Here is a 13,956-nt window from a genome sequence, read left to right on the forward strand (position 1 = left end):
GCGTCGTGGGCGTGGCTTGGCCTCCCGTCAGGGAGGAGGAGGAGGAGGGAGGAGGGGACAAGATGGCGGAGGCTTCGCCGCAGCCGGGACGCTACTTCTGCCACTGCTGCTCGGCCGAGATCGCCCCGCGCTTGCCGGTGAGTGCCGGGGGGCCGCGGGCCGGCGCTTCCCCTCCCGCTCCGGGGACGGAGGGCCCGCCGCTCCGCAAGGCCCGGCGGGGGAGGCCGGTAGACTGCGCTGCCCGGGGGAGGCTCCACTACGCGAGGAGGGCGCCTGGGCCTTCTAGGGGGGGGAGGCGGGGGGGGTTCTCCCTAACCCCCAAGTCCCCCCCCCAATTAAGAGGAGGGGAGGGGTAGACTGTCCCTTCCCCTGGAGGCTCCACTGCTGGGCGTTGCTTCGTCCCATCCTTTGGGGGGGGGAGGCGGGGGGTTTCTCCCCAAGCCCCCCCCCAATTAAGAGGAGGGGAGGGGTAGACTGCTCTCTCAGCTGGAGGCTCCACTCCTTCTCCCCTTATATGTCCTTTTCTGGGGGGGGTTTCTCCCCAAGGCCCCCCCAATAAGAGGAGGGGAGGGGTAGACTGCTCTTTGCCCTGGAGGCTCCACTCCTCCTCCCCTTATTTAAGTCCTTCTGGGGGGGAGGCGGGGGGGGTTTCTCCCCAAGCCCCCCCAATTTAGAGGAGGAGAGGGGTAGACTGTCCCTTCCCCTGGAGGCTCCACTGCTGGGCGTTGCTTCGTCCCATCCTTTGGGGGGGGAGGCGGGGGGGGGGTTCTCCCCAAGGCCCCCCCCCCAAATAAGAGGAGGGGAGGGGTAGGCTACTCTCTGCCCTGGAGGCTCCACTCCTCCTCACCTTATTTAAGTCCTTCTGGGGGGGGAGGCGGGGGGGGTTTCTCCCCAAGCCCCCCCAATTTAGAGGAGGAGAGGGGTAGACTGCTCTTTGCCCTGGAGGCTCCACTGCTGGGCGTTGCTTCATCCCATCCTTTGGGGGGGGGAGGCGGGGGGTTTTCTCCCCAAGCCCCCCCCCCCAAATAAGAGGAGGGGAGGGGTAGACTGCTCTCTCACCTGGAGGCTCCACTCCTCCTCCCCTTATTTAAGTCCTTTTCTGGGGGGGGGAATTCTCTCCCAAGCCCCCCCCCCCCATAAAGCCTTGTGAAGAGGAGGGGAGGGGTAGACTGCTCTCTCACCTGGAGGCTCCACTGCTGGGCGTTGCTTCGTCCCATTTATATAAGTCCTTTGGGGGGGGGAGGCGGGGGGGTTTCTCCCTAACCCCCAAGCCCCCACCCCCAATTAAGAGGAGGGGAGGGGTAGACTGCTCTTTGCCCTGGAGGCTCCTGGGGGGGTTCTCCCCAACCCCCCCCCCCCAAAATAAGAGGAGGGGAGGGGAGCCCCCACCCCCAATTAAGAGGAGGGGAGGGGTAGACTGCTCTCTCACCTGGAGGCTCCACTCCTTCTCCCCTTATAGAAGTCCTTTTCTGGGGGGGGGGGGTTCTCCCCAAGGCCCCCCCCCCAATCAAGCCTTGTAAAGCCCGGCCTTGGCTGGGGAGGGCGGGGTATAAATATAAAAAAATATTATTATTATTATTATTATTATTATTATTATTATTATTATTATTAAAGTGGATGGGAGGGGTAGACTGCTCTCTCAGCTGGAGGCTCCACTCCTTCTCCCCTTATAGAAGCCCTTTTCTGGGGGGTGTTCTCTCCCAAGGCCCCCCCCCCCCAATTAAGAGGAGGGGAGGGGTAGACTGCTCTCTCACCTGGAGGCTCCACTGCTGGGCGTTGCTTCGTCCCATTTATATAAGTCCTTTGGGGGGGAGGCAGGGGGGTTTTCTCCCCTAGGCCCCCCCAATTAAGAGGAGGGGAGGGGTAGACTGCTCTTTGCCCTGGAGGCTCCACTCCTTCTCCCCTTATATAAGCCCTTTTCTGGGGGGGGGGGTTTCTCTACCAAGCCCCCCCAATCAAGCCTTGTAAATAGGAGGGGAGGGGTAGACTGCTCTCTCACCTGGAGGCTCCACTCCTTCTCCCCTTATATAAGTCCTTTGGGGGGGAGGCGGGGGGTTTTCTCCCCAAGGCCCCCCCAATTAAGAGGAGGAGAGGGGTAGACTCCCCTTATATAAGCCCTTTTCTGGGGGGGGGTTCTCTCCCAAGCCCCCCCCCCAATCAAGCCTTGTAAAGAGGAGGGGAGGGGTAGACTGCTCTCTCACCTGGAGGCTCCACTGCTGGGCGTTGCTTCGTCCCATTTATATAAGTCCTTTTTGGGGGGGATGTTATTTGGGGGGGCATGTTTGCAGTGGAGGGTTTTCCCCATCAAGATAGGTAGGTATGTGCCTTGTCGTTTTTTTCTTTGGGGGAAGGATAGTGTAGGCTCCCCTCCTTTAACGCCCCCCTTCCAGGTGCCACTGCCAGGCGTTGCTTCCTTCTCCCCTTATATAAGTCCTTTGCGGGGGGGCATGTTTGCAGTGGAGGGTTTTGCCCATCAAGGGAAAGATGGGTTGGGTGGGGAGGTGTTGCCCTCCCCCCTCATCTCCCTCTTTTTTGTGGGGGGGGTAGACTGCTCTCCCACCTGGAGGCTCCACTGCCAGGCGTTGCTTCCTTCTCTCCTTATCTAAGTCCTTTTTTGGGGGGGGGTTCTCCCCCAAGCCCCCCCCCCCACAATAAAGCCTTGTAAAGAGGGATAGACTGCTCTTTGCCTTGGAGGCTCCACTGCCGGGCGTCGCTTCCTTCTCCCCTTATATAAGTCTGGGAGGGGCATGTTTGCTGTGGAGGGTTTTGCCCATCAAGGTAGATAGGTGACATGTCATTTTTTTTTAATTGGGGGGGGGGGAGGATAATGTAGGCTCCCCTCCTCTCCCCCCCCCCCAGATGCCACTGCAAGGCTGATTCTCCGGGGAGGGGGGGTTGGGGACAGGTGTTGCCCTCCCACCCTTCTCTCCCTCTTTGTGGGGGGGTAGACAGCTTTTATTTGGGGGGGGGGTGGAGTGTAGGTAGGGTCCCCTTCACCCTCTAGGTGCAAATGCAGGGCTGGTTCTCTCTGGGGTGGGGTGCTGCCCTTCCCTTGTTTAGGAAGGTGGCGGGTAGACTGCTCTTTCAGCTGGAGGCTCCACTACTGGAGAATGGCACCCCGGCCCTTTTGGGGGTGGGGAGGGTGGGTGAGGCGGGGGGGTTCCTCCCCCAAGCCCCCCCCCACAATAAAGCCTTGTAAAGAGGAGGGGAAGGGTAGACTGCTCTTTCCCCTGGAGGCTCCACTGCCGGGCGTCCCTTCCTTCTCCCCTTATACAAGTCCTTTCTTGCAGGGGGTGTTTTAGGCCTGTTTGCGATGGAAGGTTTTGCCCCCCCCCTTGCTTTGGTAAAGGGGGGACGGGCGACTGCCCTTTCCCAGGAATTGCGCTGCTTGAAAGAATTCCCCGCGCGCTTCTATAAGCCGTTTGGGGTGGGGTGAGCCATGTTCGCAAGGGAGGTGTGTTTACATGGAGCGGGTTTTTTTTGGGGGGGGGGTAGGCCCAGCAGGAGCATCTCCCCCTACAGAAGCAACAGCAGCTTTCTGCCTTTCTCGGCGGTAGACTGCCCTTTCATAAGGAGGCTCCACTAAAAGCAGAGGTGTTGTGTCCGTCATTGAGGGTTGCTGGCCGGGGGGGCGGAGCGTCTCCCTCCCATCTCCTCCAAACGCAGGGCTTGACGTGGGTTGGGGGTGTTGAACCCCCACCTCTCTCCTCCCCTCTTCCCCCACCCCAGTTTTCAAGCGATGGTAGACTTCTCTTTCCCGCGGAGGTTCCACTTAATAAGGGCATTGATTATACAGCAGGCCACCTATCAGGAGTCCTGTCTGGCCTACTGTTTTTCAGTTGTATTTCAATCAATTTTTTTCATACTTGGTGTTAGCCGCCCTGAGCCCAGTCTTGGCTGCGGAGGGCGGGTATAAAGAAAACTTATTATTATTTATTATGATTATTTATTAGCAGCTGGTATCCAGGGATAGACTTATTCTGGAACACAGAGGTTCCATTCTGCGTTTGCAGATGAAATCGACTCAAGTCAGCATGACTTCGGTCTTTTCCAAGGCTTGCTTTCTCTTTCTCTTTCGCTATCTCTTTCTCGGCCTTGCCCGCCCATGTGTCTTTTCCTCAACTGCTGGCTGAAAAGAAAAATCCCGGAACGTTTTATCCTTTTCTCCCTCTGCCACCCCCTCCCCCAAAAAAACCCCTGGCAGTTGTGCATGGAGCTGTGGCCGTGCCGAAATATATTTATTTTCGCAGAATTAGAACGGGAGCTCTGGAAAGGTTCCAGCCGGTGGTCCTGTCCCAAGCCCCTCGCAACACATTTTATTTATTTTGAAAAAGCGCAGGCGGTTTGATTGAACGGTACCCAGAGTGACCAATGTTGAACCTGGGGAACTCCTCGCCTGTGAGGAAAGGCTTTTTGGGTGGGGGCGGAGTTCAGAGAAAATGCGACTGACTGCTGCGCTGTAGAGGAAAGTGTATTTTCCCCTCCTTCCTCATAACCCTAGAATTCATGTACGTCCAAGGAAGCGGAATGTCAGGAGATTTGGGATGGCTTAAAGGGTGGCAACGCAAAAACGGGGCCTTCTCTGCAGTGGCTCCCCGTCTGTGGAATGCTCTCCCCAGGGAAGTTCATCTGGCGCCTTCGTTATACACCTTTAGGCGCCAGGCAAAAAAGTTCCTTTTTAACCAGGTCTTTGGTTCATCCGATTTACATCCTCTTAAAATGTGGGGGTTTTTTGTAGGAGCGGGGCTGTTGGGTTGTTGCTTTTACGTTTATTACGTGCTTTCTGGTTTTTATATCTTGATTTTATTCCGTGAACCGCCCCGAGACACCTGTGTATAGGGCGGTAAAGGTAAAGGGACCCCTGACCATTAGGTCCAGTCGTGGCCGACTCTGGGGTTGCGGCGCTGATCTCACTTTATTGGCGTACAGCTTCCGGCGGTTCGAATCCCCGCAATGATGGGGTGAGCTCCCGTTGCTCGGTCCCTGCTCCTGCCAACCTAGCAGTTCGAAAGCACGTCAAAAGCGCAAATAGATAAATAGGTACCGCTCCAGTGGGAAGGTAAATGGAGTTTCTGTGTGCTGCTCTGGTTCGCCAGAAGCGGCTTAGTCCTGCTAGCCACATGACCCAGAAGCTGTACGCCGGCTCCCTCGGCCAATAGAGATGAGCACTGCAACCCCAGAGTCGGCCACGACTGGACCTAATGGTCAGGGGTCCCTTTACCTTATACAGTCAAAACTACATTGCCCAACCCTCTACCCCTATCGTCCAGCCCGGACACTGGGGTCCAGCTCCGAGGGCCTTCTGGCGGTTCCCTCCCTGCAAGAAGCGAGGTTACAGGGAACCAAGCGTAGGGCCTTCTCAGTGGTGACGCCCTCCCTTCAGATGTTGAGGAAATAAACAACTATCTGGCTTTTAGAAGACATCTGAAGGCAGCCCTCTTTAGGGAAGCTTTTAACGTTTGGAGTTTTATTGTATTTTTAATATTTTGTTGGAAGCCGCCCAGAGTGGCTGGGGAAACCCAGCCAGATGGGCAGGGTGTAAATAATAAATTATTATTATTATTATTAGTATTACTGCTGTAAGCATTTGCAAGGAAGCTCCTTGCAAAAGGAAGAATGTGCTCACCCCTTTAAAGGGATAAGCCGTGGTCACGGCAAACATCAATTCCTAAATGCGGGTTACATCTTGCAAGCGCCCCATCTTTCTCTGGGTGCGAGAGAGTTCCAATTGCGTGCATTTATTATTGTTGTTTTCTAAAGCTAATTTGCACTGTTTCCCCCCCCTGTAGGACTACATCTGCCCGCGGTGCGAATCTGGCTTTATCGAAGAGTTGCCAGAAGAACCTAGGTAAAGCCCAACTCTCTGATTGGGGACAAAATGAGATTTTGCCGGTTTGCAGTTTTGGGTCCGGGGCGGGGTCTCCTTTTCGGGTTGTTGGGGCCGCATTCTGGCAGCGGTCAGACCCCCAGATGGCCACAGCTTGCGGGGAAAAGCCGGCCTGGAGGGACAAGGAAGAGGAACGATGAGTAATTAATACCCCCACTGTTGTTAAGCACAGACCAATCGCGGATTGAAGGGCACAGGCTCTCCGCAAGTTTCTAGTCCACATTAAGGAATCAGCAGCCTTTTTTAAGGAAGTGTCCACGCTGCTTTCTTGCCTGCTTCCCTTCAGCTCGCTCTTCTATCTCGAAATCTTTTCAGGAACGTCGAAAATGGATCCAACTCTTCGGCGTCGACCAGCGAGCAGAGCAGGCACCCGTTTGAGGTAAGGCGCTGTTTCCACCACCGTGGTTCAGAGCCTAGCGTGGCACGTTGATTCTGCACCGTCGCGTTTTGGGCAGAATTTGTCCATTCAGAAGATGGGAGTGAAAGGATGGAGTTGTGAAATAGCCGCTCGACTTTGGGCGAGTCGGGGTCGTTTCCAGGCGACTAGCTTTGCCCGGCAAATATTATCTTTGGCTGGAAGTGGAGGCCTCTGTCTGATCTTTTTTGTGAACCGCCCTGAGACCTCCAGGTATAGGGCTGTAAAGGTAAAGGGACCCCTGACCATTAGGTCCAGGCATGGCCGACTCTGGGGTTGCGGCGCTCATCTCGCTTTACTGGCCGAGGGAGCCGGCGTACAGCTTCCGGGTCGTGGCCAGCAGGACTGAGCCGCTTCTGGCGAACCAGAGCAGCGCACGGAAATGCCGTTTACCTTCCCGCCGGAGCGGTACCTATTTACCGTATTTTTTGCGCTATAAGACTCACTTTTTCCCTCCTAAAAAGTAAGGGGAAATGTGTGCACGTCTTATAGAGCGAATGCAGGCTGCGCAGCTATCCCAGAAGCCAGAACAGCAAGAGGGATTGCTGCTTTCGCTGTGCAGAGATCCCTCTTGCTGTTCTGGCTTCTGAGATTCAGAATATTTTTTTCCTTGTTTTCCTCCTCCAAAAACTAGGTGCGTTGCGTGGTCTAGTGCGTCTTATAGAGCGAAAAATACGGTATCTACTTGCACTTTGACGTGCTTTTCAACTGCTAGGTTGGCAGGAGCAGGGACCGAGCAACGGGAGCTCACCCCATCACGGGGATTCGAACCGCCGACCTTCTGATCGGCAAGTCCTAGGCTCTGGTTTATCCCACAGCACCACCCGCGTCCCTTATAGGGCTGTATATAAATTCAATAAATGAATGAGAGCAGCGTACCTTTCTGGGGCGGGGTGTCCCTGCAGTGGGCGGGGCCAGAGGCAGGAGTAGGCGGAGCTAGAACCTCGCACCCGTACACAAGGCGTCTTCCCAACGCCCCTGACCCTCTCTCCTTCCGCTCCAGAACGCCGACCAGCACTTATTCACCCTGCCCCAGGGCTACGGGCAGTTCGCCTTTGGCATCATCGACGACACCTTTGAGTTCCCGGCCTTCGGCTCCAACGCTCAGCCCGAGGACAACCGGGACGCGGAGAACCGGCGCGAGAGGGAACACCAGTCCCGGCACAGATACGGCACCAGGCAGCCCCGGGCCCGGTTCACGGCGCGGAGGGCCACCGGCAGGCACGAAGGCGTCCCCACGCTGGAAGGGTGAGAGGACATGACTCCGGCATAGCTGTCAAGCGTCCCTTATTTGGCGGGAGAGTCCCTTATCCCCGCGCTGTGTCCCGCTGCTGTCCCTTATTGATGATGTCCCTTAAATTTCCCGGGTTTCAAAGGAAGCCGCTCCTCTCCCTCCCTCCCTCCCTCCCTCCCTGCTGGCCAGGGAGGAGGGAGGCTCCAACTGTGTTGCTTGGCTGCCCAGCCCGCCCCCCTCCGGCCTCCTCTCACCAGCCTCGGCCCCTGGGAGCCCCTTCCCGCTGGGACTGGTGGGAGCCTCGGGCCCTTCCACCGCCATCCTCCTCGCGGCCGCCGAACTGAGCGTCTCTGCCTGGGGCCTCCCCTCTGCCCATCGCCACCGCTCCCCCTAGGCCGTACTGCAGCTGCGCCACCGAAGGACCCGGATGAGATGGGCAGCCTGGCGCGGCCGATGAATTGCTGAGGAGCCTTGAGAGGAGAGCGAGGGCAACCATAGAGGAAGCAGTTCAGAGAGAGGGGGAGGCGGCGGAGGCACGGGCAGGTGTTCCAAGGGCTAACCATATTGGGGGAAAGCGGAGAAAGGACAGCAAGCGCTTCTCCCATAGATTTGTAGTGGTAGACTAGCATAGATGGTCTGATCTGCGGGTTTACTTCGGGCGCTATTCCCCCCCCCCTTCCTCCCGCCCCGCCTGATGGAGCTGAGAGCTGCAGATGGAGCACGAGAGAAAAGATACAGAACTGCAGCAGCCTCTTCGTTTTGCGAGAAAACAGCTGGAGGGCAGAGTCTGGGGGTGCCTGCTATAGAGGCACAATGGTCAGGATCGGTTCTGGATCGGAGTCCCAAAGCATTGAGGAGCGGTGTTCGCGAGTCTTCCTCTTTCTCCCGGCGGTCAGCTCACTTTTCCTTCTCTCCACCTCCCTCCTCTTTGTGCAGAATCATTCAGCAACTGGTCAACGGCATCATCGCCCCCACCACGATACCAAACCTTGGAGTGGGGCCATGGTGAGTTCACGACGCCCCCTCTCCCCGTCCTTTTTCCCAGAGGCCTTCTGGTCCCAGCGGCAATCTTAACCCTTCCTCTCTGCTTCTCCCCCCCACAAACCCCATTTATCGTTACATTCCTGAAGGGGAGTCCTGCATTCGAATCCGATGGACTACGCCTGGGGAGCCAACGGCTTGGACGCCATTATTACCCAGGTAAAACCTCTCCGCCCTTCCGGGGGAACCTGCCTTTGTTCGTTGGTTTCTGCGTTGCTTCCGTCTTCTGCGGAGAGACTGATCATCGCAAATACTTTTCAGATACTCAGTAAATTTAGTCCAGTCTTCGGTAAACCTCTGATCCCGCCAGCCTCGGATCTTTCCTGTTAGCTTATCTAATTCTGTGTGGTATTCTGTCGGGAGCTTCCCAGAGTGGCTGGGGAGGCCCAGCCGGATGGGCGGGGTACAAGTAATAAGTTATTATTGTTATTATCCGGAATCCCCACCCCTTCGCAGCAAGGCGAGGACTCAAAGCATCTCGGGGCTTTTGCCTCACTCTCTCCCGCCTCCCTGTTCTCTTCCAGCTACTGAATCAGTTCGAGAACACGGGGCCTCCTCCGGCAGACAAGGAGAAAATCCAAGCGCTCCCCACGATCCACATCACAGAGGAACACGTAGGTGAGTCGCTTTTTTCTTCCCCGTTTCTTTTCTCCTCTCACTCCCTCCCCCCCAAAATATACCGTATTTTTCGCTCCATACGATGCACATTTTCCCCCTCCTAAAAAGTAAGGGGAAATGTCTGTGCGTCGTAGGGAGCGAATGTGTGGTCGATCGCTGGCCCCCTTGCCCAGGCCTCCATTGCTGAATGTTCTGCAGACGGAGGCTGTTTGTCTCCCCAGCGACATGTGACTGGCTGATTAGATTATCTGCCTGGGAAGAAGCTGCAGAACTGTGAGCTGAACCCCATAAAAACAGGATTTTTCCCCTGTGGAAAGTAAGCTCAACAACTTTGAGCCAAACCTCAAAAAAGGGGCTTTTCCCCTTTGGAAAAGAAGCCACACAACTGTGAACTGATCCCCCCCAAAAACGGGTCTTTTCCCCTTTGCAAAAAAGGTACACAACTTTGAGCTGATCCTAAAAAAAAGAGGCTTTTCCCCTATGCAAAAAAGCTGTGAACTGATCCCCCCAAAACCAGGGCTTTCCCCCTTTCCTCCTCTAAAAACTAGGTGCGTCTTATGGAGCGAAAAATACGGTAACATCTCATGGCATCGCTTGCTTTTATGCTTGATTTTGCTGATTTCATCCTCTTGCCCTTTGAGATAGATAGATAGATAGATAGATAGATAGATAGATAGATAGATAGATAGATGGAAAGATAGATATGGCGTTTGCAACTTCAGACAGGGTCAACGTGGGGGCATCCTTCTGGGAAGGGTGGAAAGGGGCATAGCAGAGCTAGTTTCTGCACAAAAACAGACTCGCACCCCCTTTTCTAAACCCTTCATCCAGTCGAGCTGGCGGCAAGACCAGGGACCAGGGGTCGATACGTTGGTTGTGCAAACGACGCGATCAGTGCCAGATTTACGTATAAGCTAAACAAGCTATAGCTTAGGGCCCCACTCTCTTGGGGACCCCCAGAAATTTAAAGGGGAAAAAACTGGATGTACATTTCCAAAATACAAGATAAAAAACCTACATCCAGCAACAGTGTTTTGTGTTGTGTAGGCTCCTAGGGTGTAAATCATGGGCCCTTCCTGCCAGTCTGCTCTCTAAAATAGGCATAGGCAAACTCTGGCCCTCCAGATGTTTGGGACTACAATTCCCATCATCCCTAGCTAACAGGACCAGTGGTCAGGGATGCTGGGAATTGTAGTCCCAAACAACTGGAGGGCCAGAGTTCACCTATGCCTACTCATGTATAGGGTGCCTACATTCTGAATGTGCAAATGGCCTGAGATACCTATTAGGTCCATAAATGACCATATAGCATATATTCAACACAAAAGAACAGCGGCAATTTGTTGTTGGCAAAGGACAGCTGGACATATAAAGGGCCCCATTACCTTCAGTAGCTTAGGGCCTCATGAAACCTAAATCCGGCCCTGGATGCGATCGTACCGTAAATAAAAAGGTAAAGGGACCCCTGATTATTAGGTCCAGTCGCAGACGACTTTGGGGTTGTGGCGCTCATCTCGCTTTACTGGCCGAGGGAGCCAGCGTACAGCTTCCGGGTCATGTGGCCAGCAGGACTAAGCCGCTTCTGGCGAACCAGAGCAGCGCACGGAAACGCCGTTTACCTTCCCACCGGAGTGGTACCTATTTATCTACTTCCACTTTGACGTGCTTCCGAACTGCTAGGTTGGCAGGAGCAGGGACCGAGCAGCGAGAACTCACCCCATTGCGGGGATTCGAACCGCCGACCTTCTGATCGGCAAGCCCTAGGCTCTGTGGTTTAACCCACAGCGCCACCCCCGTCTCTGTACCGTATATAACTCCAGTTAAATTCAAGTAAATTCATGGTGGGGGCCAGAGAGTGTTTCACTTGACTGTTGTGGAAATTCCGGGGGAGCAGGGCTGTAAATATTTTTAAAGGATCACAAATCTCCCAGCCCACGTGGAAGGAAAAGTGTGGCCACAACCGCACAAAACGTCGTTGCTTCTTTCCCCAGGTTCCCCCCTCCACCTTTTTTATTTGTTTATTTATTGCAACGCTGGCCAGTAAATCAACCCAAGGTTCCTTGTTCTGCAACCACAGGTTCCGGACTGGAGTGCCCCGTCTGTAAGGAAGATTACGAAGCGGGCGAGAGCGTCCGGCAGTTGCCCTGTAATCACCTGTTCCACGACGGCTGCATAGTTCCATGGCTGGAACAGGTGAGTTGCGAAGAGAGAGAATTTCAATACAGTGGTACATTGGTTCTCAAACTTAATCCGTTCCGGACGTCCGTTCCAAAACCAAAACGTTCCAAAACCAAGGCGCGCTGCTTTCCCATAGTAAGTCATGCAAAACGGATTATTCCGTTCCGGACTTTAAAAAACAACCCTTAAAACAGCAATTTTGTCAGGATTCAACCTCAATCCCTTAGCCACCATCCATCCTCCAACCGCAAAACCGCAAACCTGTTGGGAGTTTTTCAGAGTGCCAACGGACAGAGAGGTGCTCTGATTGATTTTTTGGAAAGCTCTTGACGGCCTCGGTCGTGTATACCTGAAGGAGTGTCTCCACCCCCATCGTTCAGCCTGGACACCTGGGTCCATCTCCGAAGGCCTTCTGGCGGTTCCCTCACTGCAAGAAGCGAGGTTACAGGGAACCAGGCAGAGGGCCTTCTGGGTGGTGGCATCCGACCTGTGGAATGTCCTCCCATCAAATGTCAAGGAAATAAGCAGCTATCTTATTTTTAAAAGATATCTGAAGGCAGCCCGGTTTAGGGAAGTTTTTAATATTTGATGCTGTATTGTTTTTAACACTCGATTGGAAGCCGCCCAGAGTGGCTGGGGAAACTCAGCCAGGTGGGCGGGGTAAAAAAAGGACCCCTGACCATTAGGTCCAGTCGTGGCCGACTCTGGGGTTGCGGCGCTCATCTCGCTTTATTGGCCGAGGGAGCCGGCGTACAGCTTCCGGGTCATGTGGCCAGCAGGACTAAGCCGCTTCTGGCAAACCAGAGCAGCACATGGAAACGCTGTTTACCTCCCCGCCAGTACCTATATATCTACTTGCACTTTGACGTGCTTTCGAACTGCTAGGTTGGCAGGAGCAGGGACCGAGCACCGGGAGCTCACCCCTGCGGCGGGGATTTGAACCGCTGACCTTCTGATCGGCAAGCCCTAGGCTCTGTGGTTTAACCCACAGCGCCACCCGCATGGGCGGGGTATAAATAATAAATTATTATTATTAAAGTCAAGCGCCAGTGTTAGAAATTAGACCAGGCGTCTAAGGAAGGGACGGCCCGTCTCAGTTTCTCCCTTTTCGCGTTTCGTTCCAGCACGACACCTGCCCCGTCTGCCGGAAGAGCCTCACCGGCCAGAACACAGCCACCAACCCCCCGGGACTCTCGGCGATGAACTTCGCCTCCTCGTCTTCCTCCTCCTCCTCCTCCTCCTCTAGCTCGCCGAGTAACGAGAACGCGGCGAACAACTCGTGAGAGCGGAACGGCGGGGCGGGAGGTTTGGGGTGGGTCGGGTCGGAAAACGAAACACACCTTTTCGAACGCAAGCAAGAAACGAAACAAAAACGTCGCTGCTCTCGCGCCCCTTTTGTCGCCTTCCTCCCCACCTGGCGAAACTGGGGGGGGGGGGCGGGCGGGTGTCTGTGGAGCGGTGGGAATGGGAGAGGAACCCCCCCCCCCAGCCCTGGAACACAGAGCAAAGGGGGCAGGGTGTGGGGCAGGGGAAGCAGAACGCGACACCCCCACACCGACACATTTCCCCCTTGAACCGCGATGACACCGAGGTCCTTCGCGCACACACACACAAACTCACCCTTGTCTATTCGCCCCCGCAAGGGTGTTTCGGGCGCTCTCGCGTTTTGTTTCCTCCGGGGTGGGTGCGGGGGGTACGAGGGAAGCCCACCCTTTTTTAAAAAAACGCGGACTCTTTGAGGAAAAGCCCGGCAAAGGAAGCACTGAAGTGAGACTTTTTGGGGTTTTCTCTTCCTTTTTTTTTGAGCGGAAGTCGTTTCTGTTAGTAGCTTGGTTTGTTTTTTTTAAAAGCGTTTTGACCATCTTTTTTTTGGGGGGGGGGATTCTCTTTTCAGTTCCTTAAGCCTTTCGACGTTCCCTCTTCCCTCCCGTCCCAACCTAATGGATTTTTCTACTTCCTAGCTGGGAGAAGGAAAACCAGCCAAGGAAGGGAATTTTTTTTTGGGGGGGGGGGACACAGGTCGTGTGCGGAAAGCATACCCTAACGACCGGACCCACAATTTCAGGCTCGTTAATTTCCTCTCCTGTTTTAACACCACCCTTTCCCTCCCCCCCCTTTTTTTCTTTTTTGGGCAGCCCGGCGTTGAGAAAGGGGTTTTTATAATGTTAAATTATTACTGCTGTTGAAATAAACGGACATTTCAGCTCGGATCCTGTACACGCATCTTTGGGTTCGTCCCCGCATCTTCGAGTTATAAACGCCTGATTTGACACGGTGGCCTAATTTTATCGCCTCCTTGGGAGAAGCCCTCAGTCGGTGGAGCGTGAGAGTCTGAATTTCGGGGCCGTGGGTCCGAGCCCCACGTTGGGCGAAAGATTGCTGTGTTGCAAGGCATTTATAGTCCCTTCCAACACTATGATCTAGGAACTTGTCCTGGAATGGAAAAATCAGGCCTCAGATCTAAGTGGCTTGCCGATCAGAAGGTCGGTGGTTCGAATCCCCGCAATGACGGGTTGAGCTCTCGTTGCTCAGTCCCTGCTCCTGCCAACCCAGCAGTTCAAAAGCACGTCAAAGTGCAAGTAG

The 13,956-nt window shown here is 54.8% G+C and overlaps 1 protein-coding gene across 1 annotated transcript; it reads left to right on the top strand.

Moving 5' to 3' along the window:
• RNF126 (ring finger protein 126) lies at nt 1-13,583 on the top strand. Its single transcript, XM_028713733.2, has 9 exons — nt 1-137; nt 5,790-5,848; nt 6,203-6,266; nt 7,306-7,550; nt 8,473-8,541; nt 8,667-8,736; nt 9,102-9,195; nt 11,273-11,388; nt 12,498-13,583. The coding sequence occupies exons 1-9, from the start codon at nt 63-65 to the stop codon at nt 12,654-12,656; spliced, it is 951 nt and encodes a 316-aa protein (XP_028569566.2). The 5' UTR covers nt 1-62; the 3' UTR covers nt 12,657-13,583.
• The last annotated feature ends 373 nt before the right edge of the window (nt 13,584-13,956 follow it).

The sequence above is a fragment of the Podarcis muralis genome, chromosome 18 (assembly GCF_964188315.1).
Source record: "Podarcis muralis chromosome 18, rPodMur119.hap1.1, whole genome shotgun sequence".
NCBI lineage: Eukaryota > Metazoa > Chordata > Lepidosauria > Squamata > Lacertidae > Podarcis > Podarcis muralis.

Excerpts from the sequence above, each read along its gene's own strand:
- RNF126 (XM_028713733.2), top strand. The coding sequence starts at position 63 with ATGGCGGAGGCTTCGCCGCAGCCGGGACGCTACTTCTGCCACTGCTGC. Across the intron at positions 138-5,789 it reads AGATCGCCCCGCGCTTGCCG|GACTACATCTGCCCGCGGTG; the intron begins GTGAGTGCCGGG and ends CCCCCCCTGTAG. Across the intron at positions 5,849-6,202 it reads GAGTTGCCAGAAGAACCTAG|GAACGTCGAAAATGGATCCA; the intron begins GTAAAGCCCAAC and ends AAATCTTTTCAG.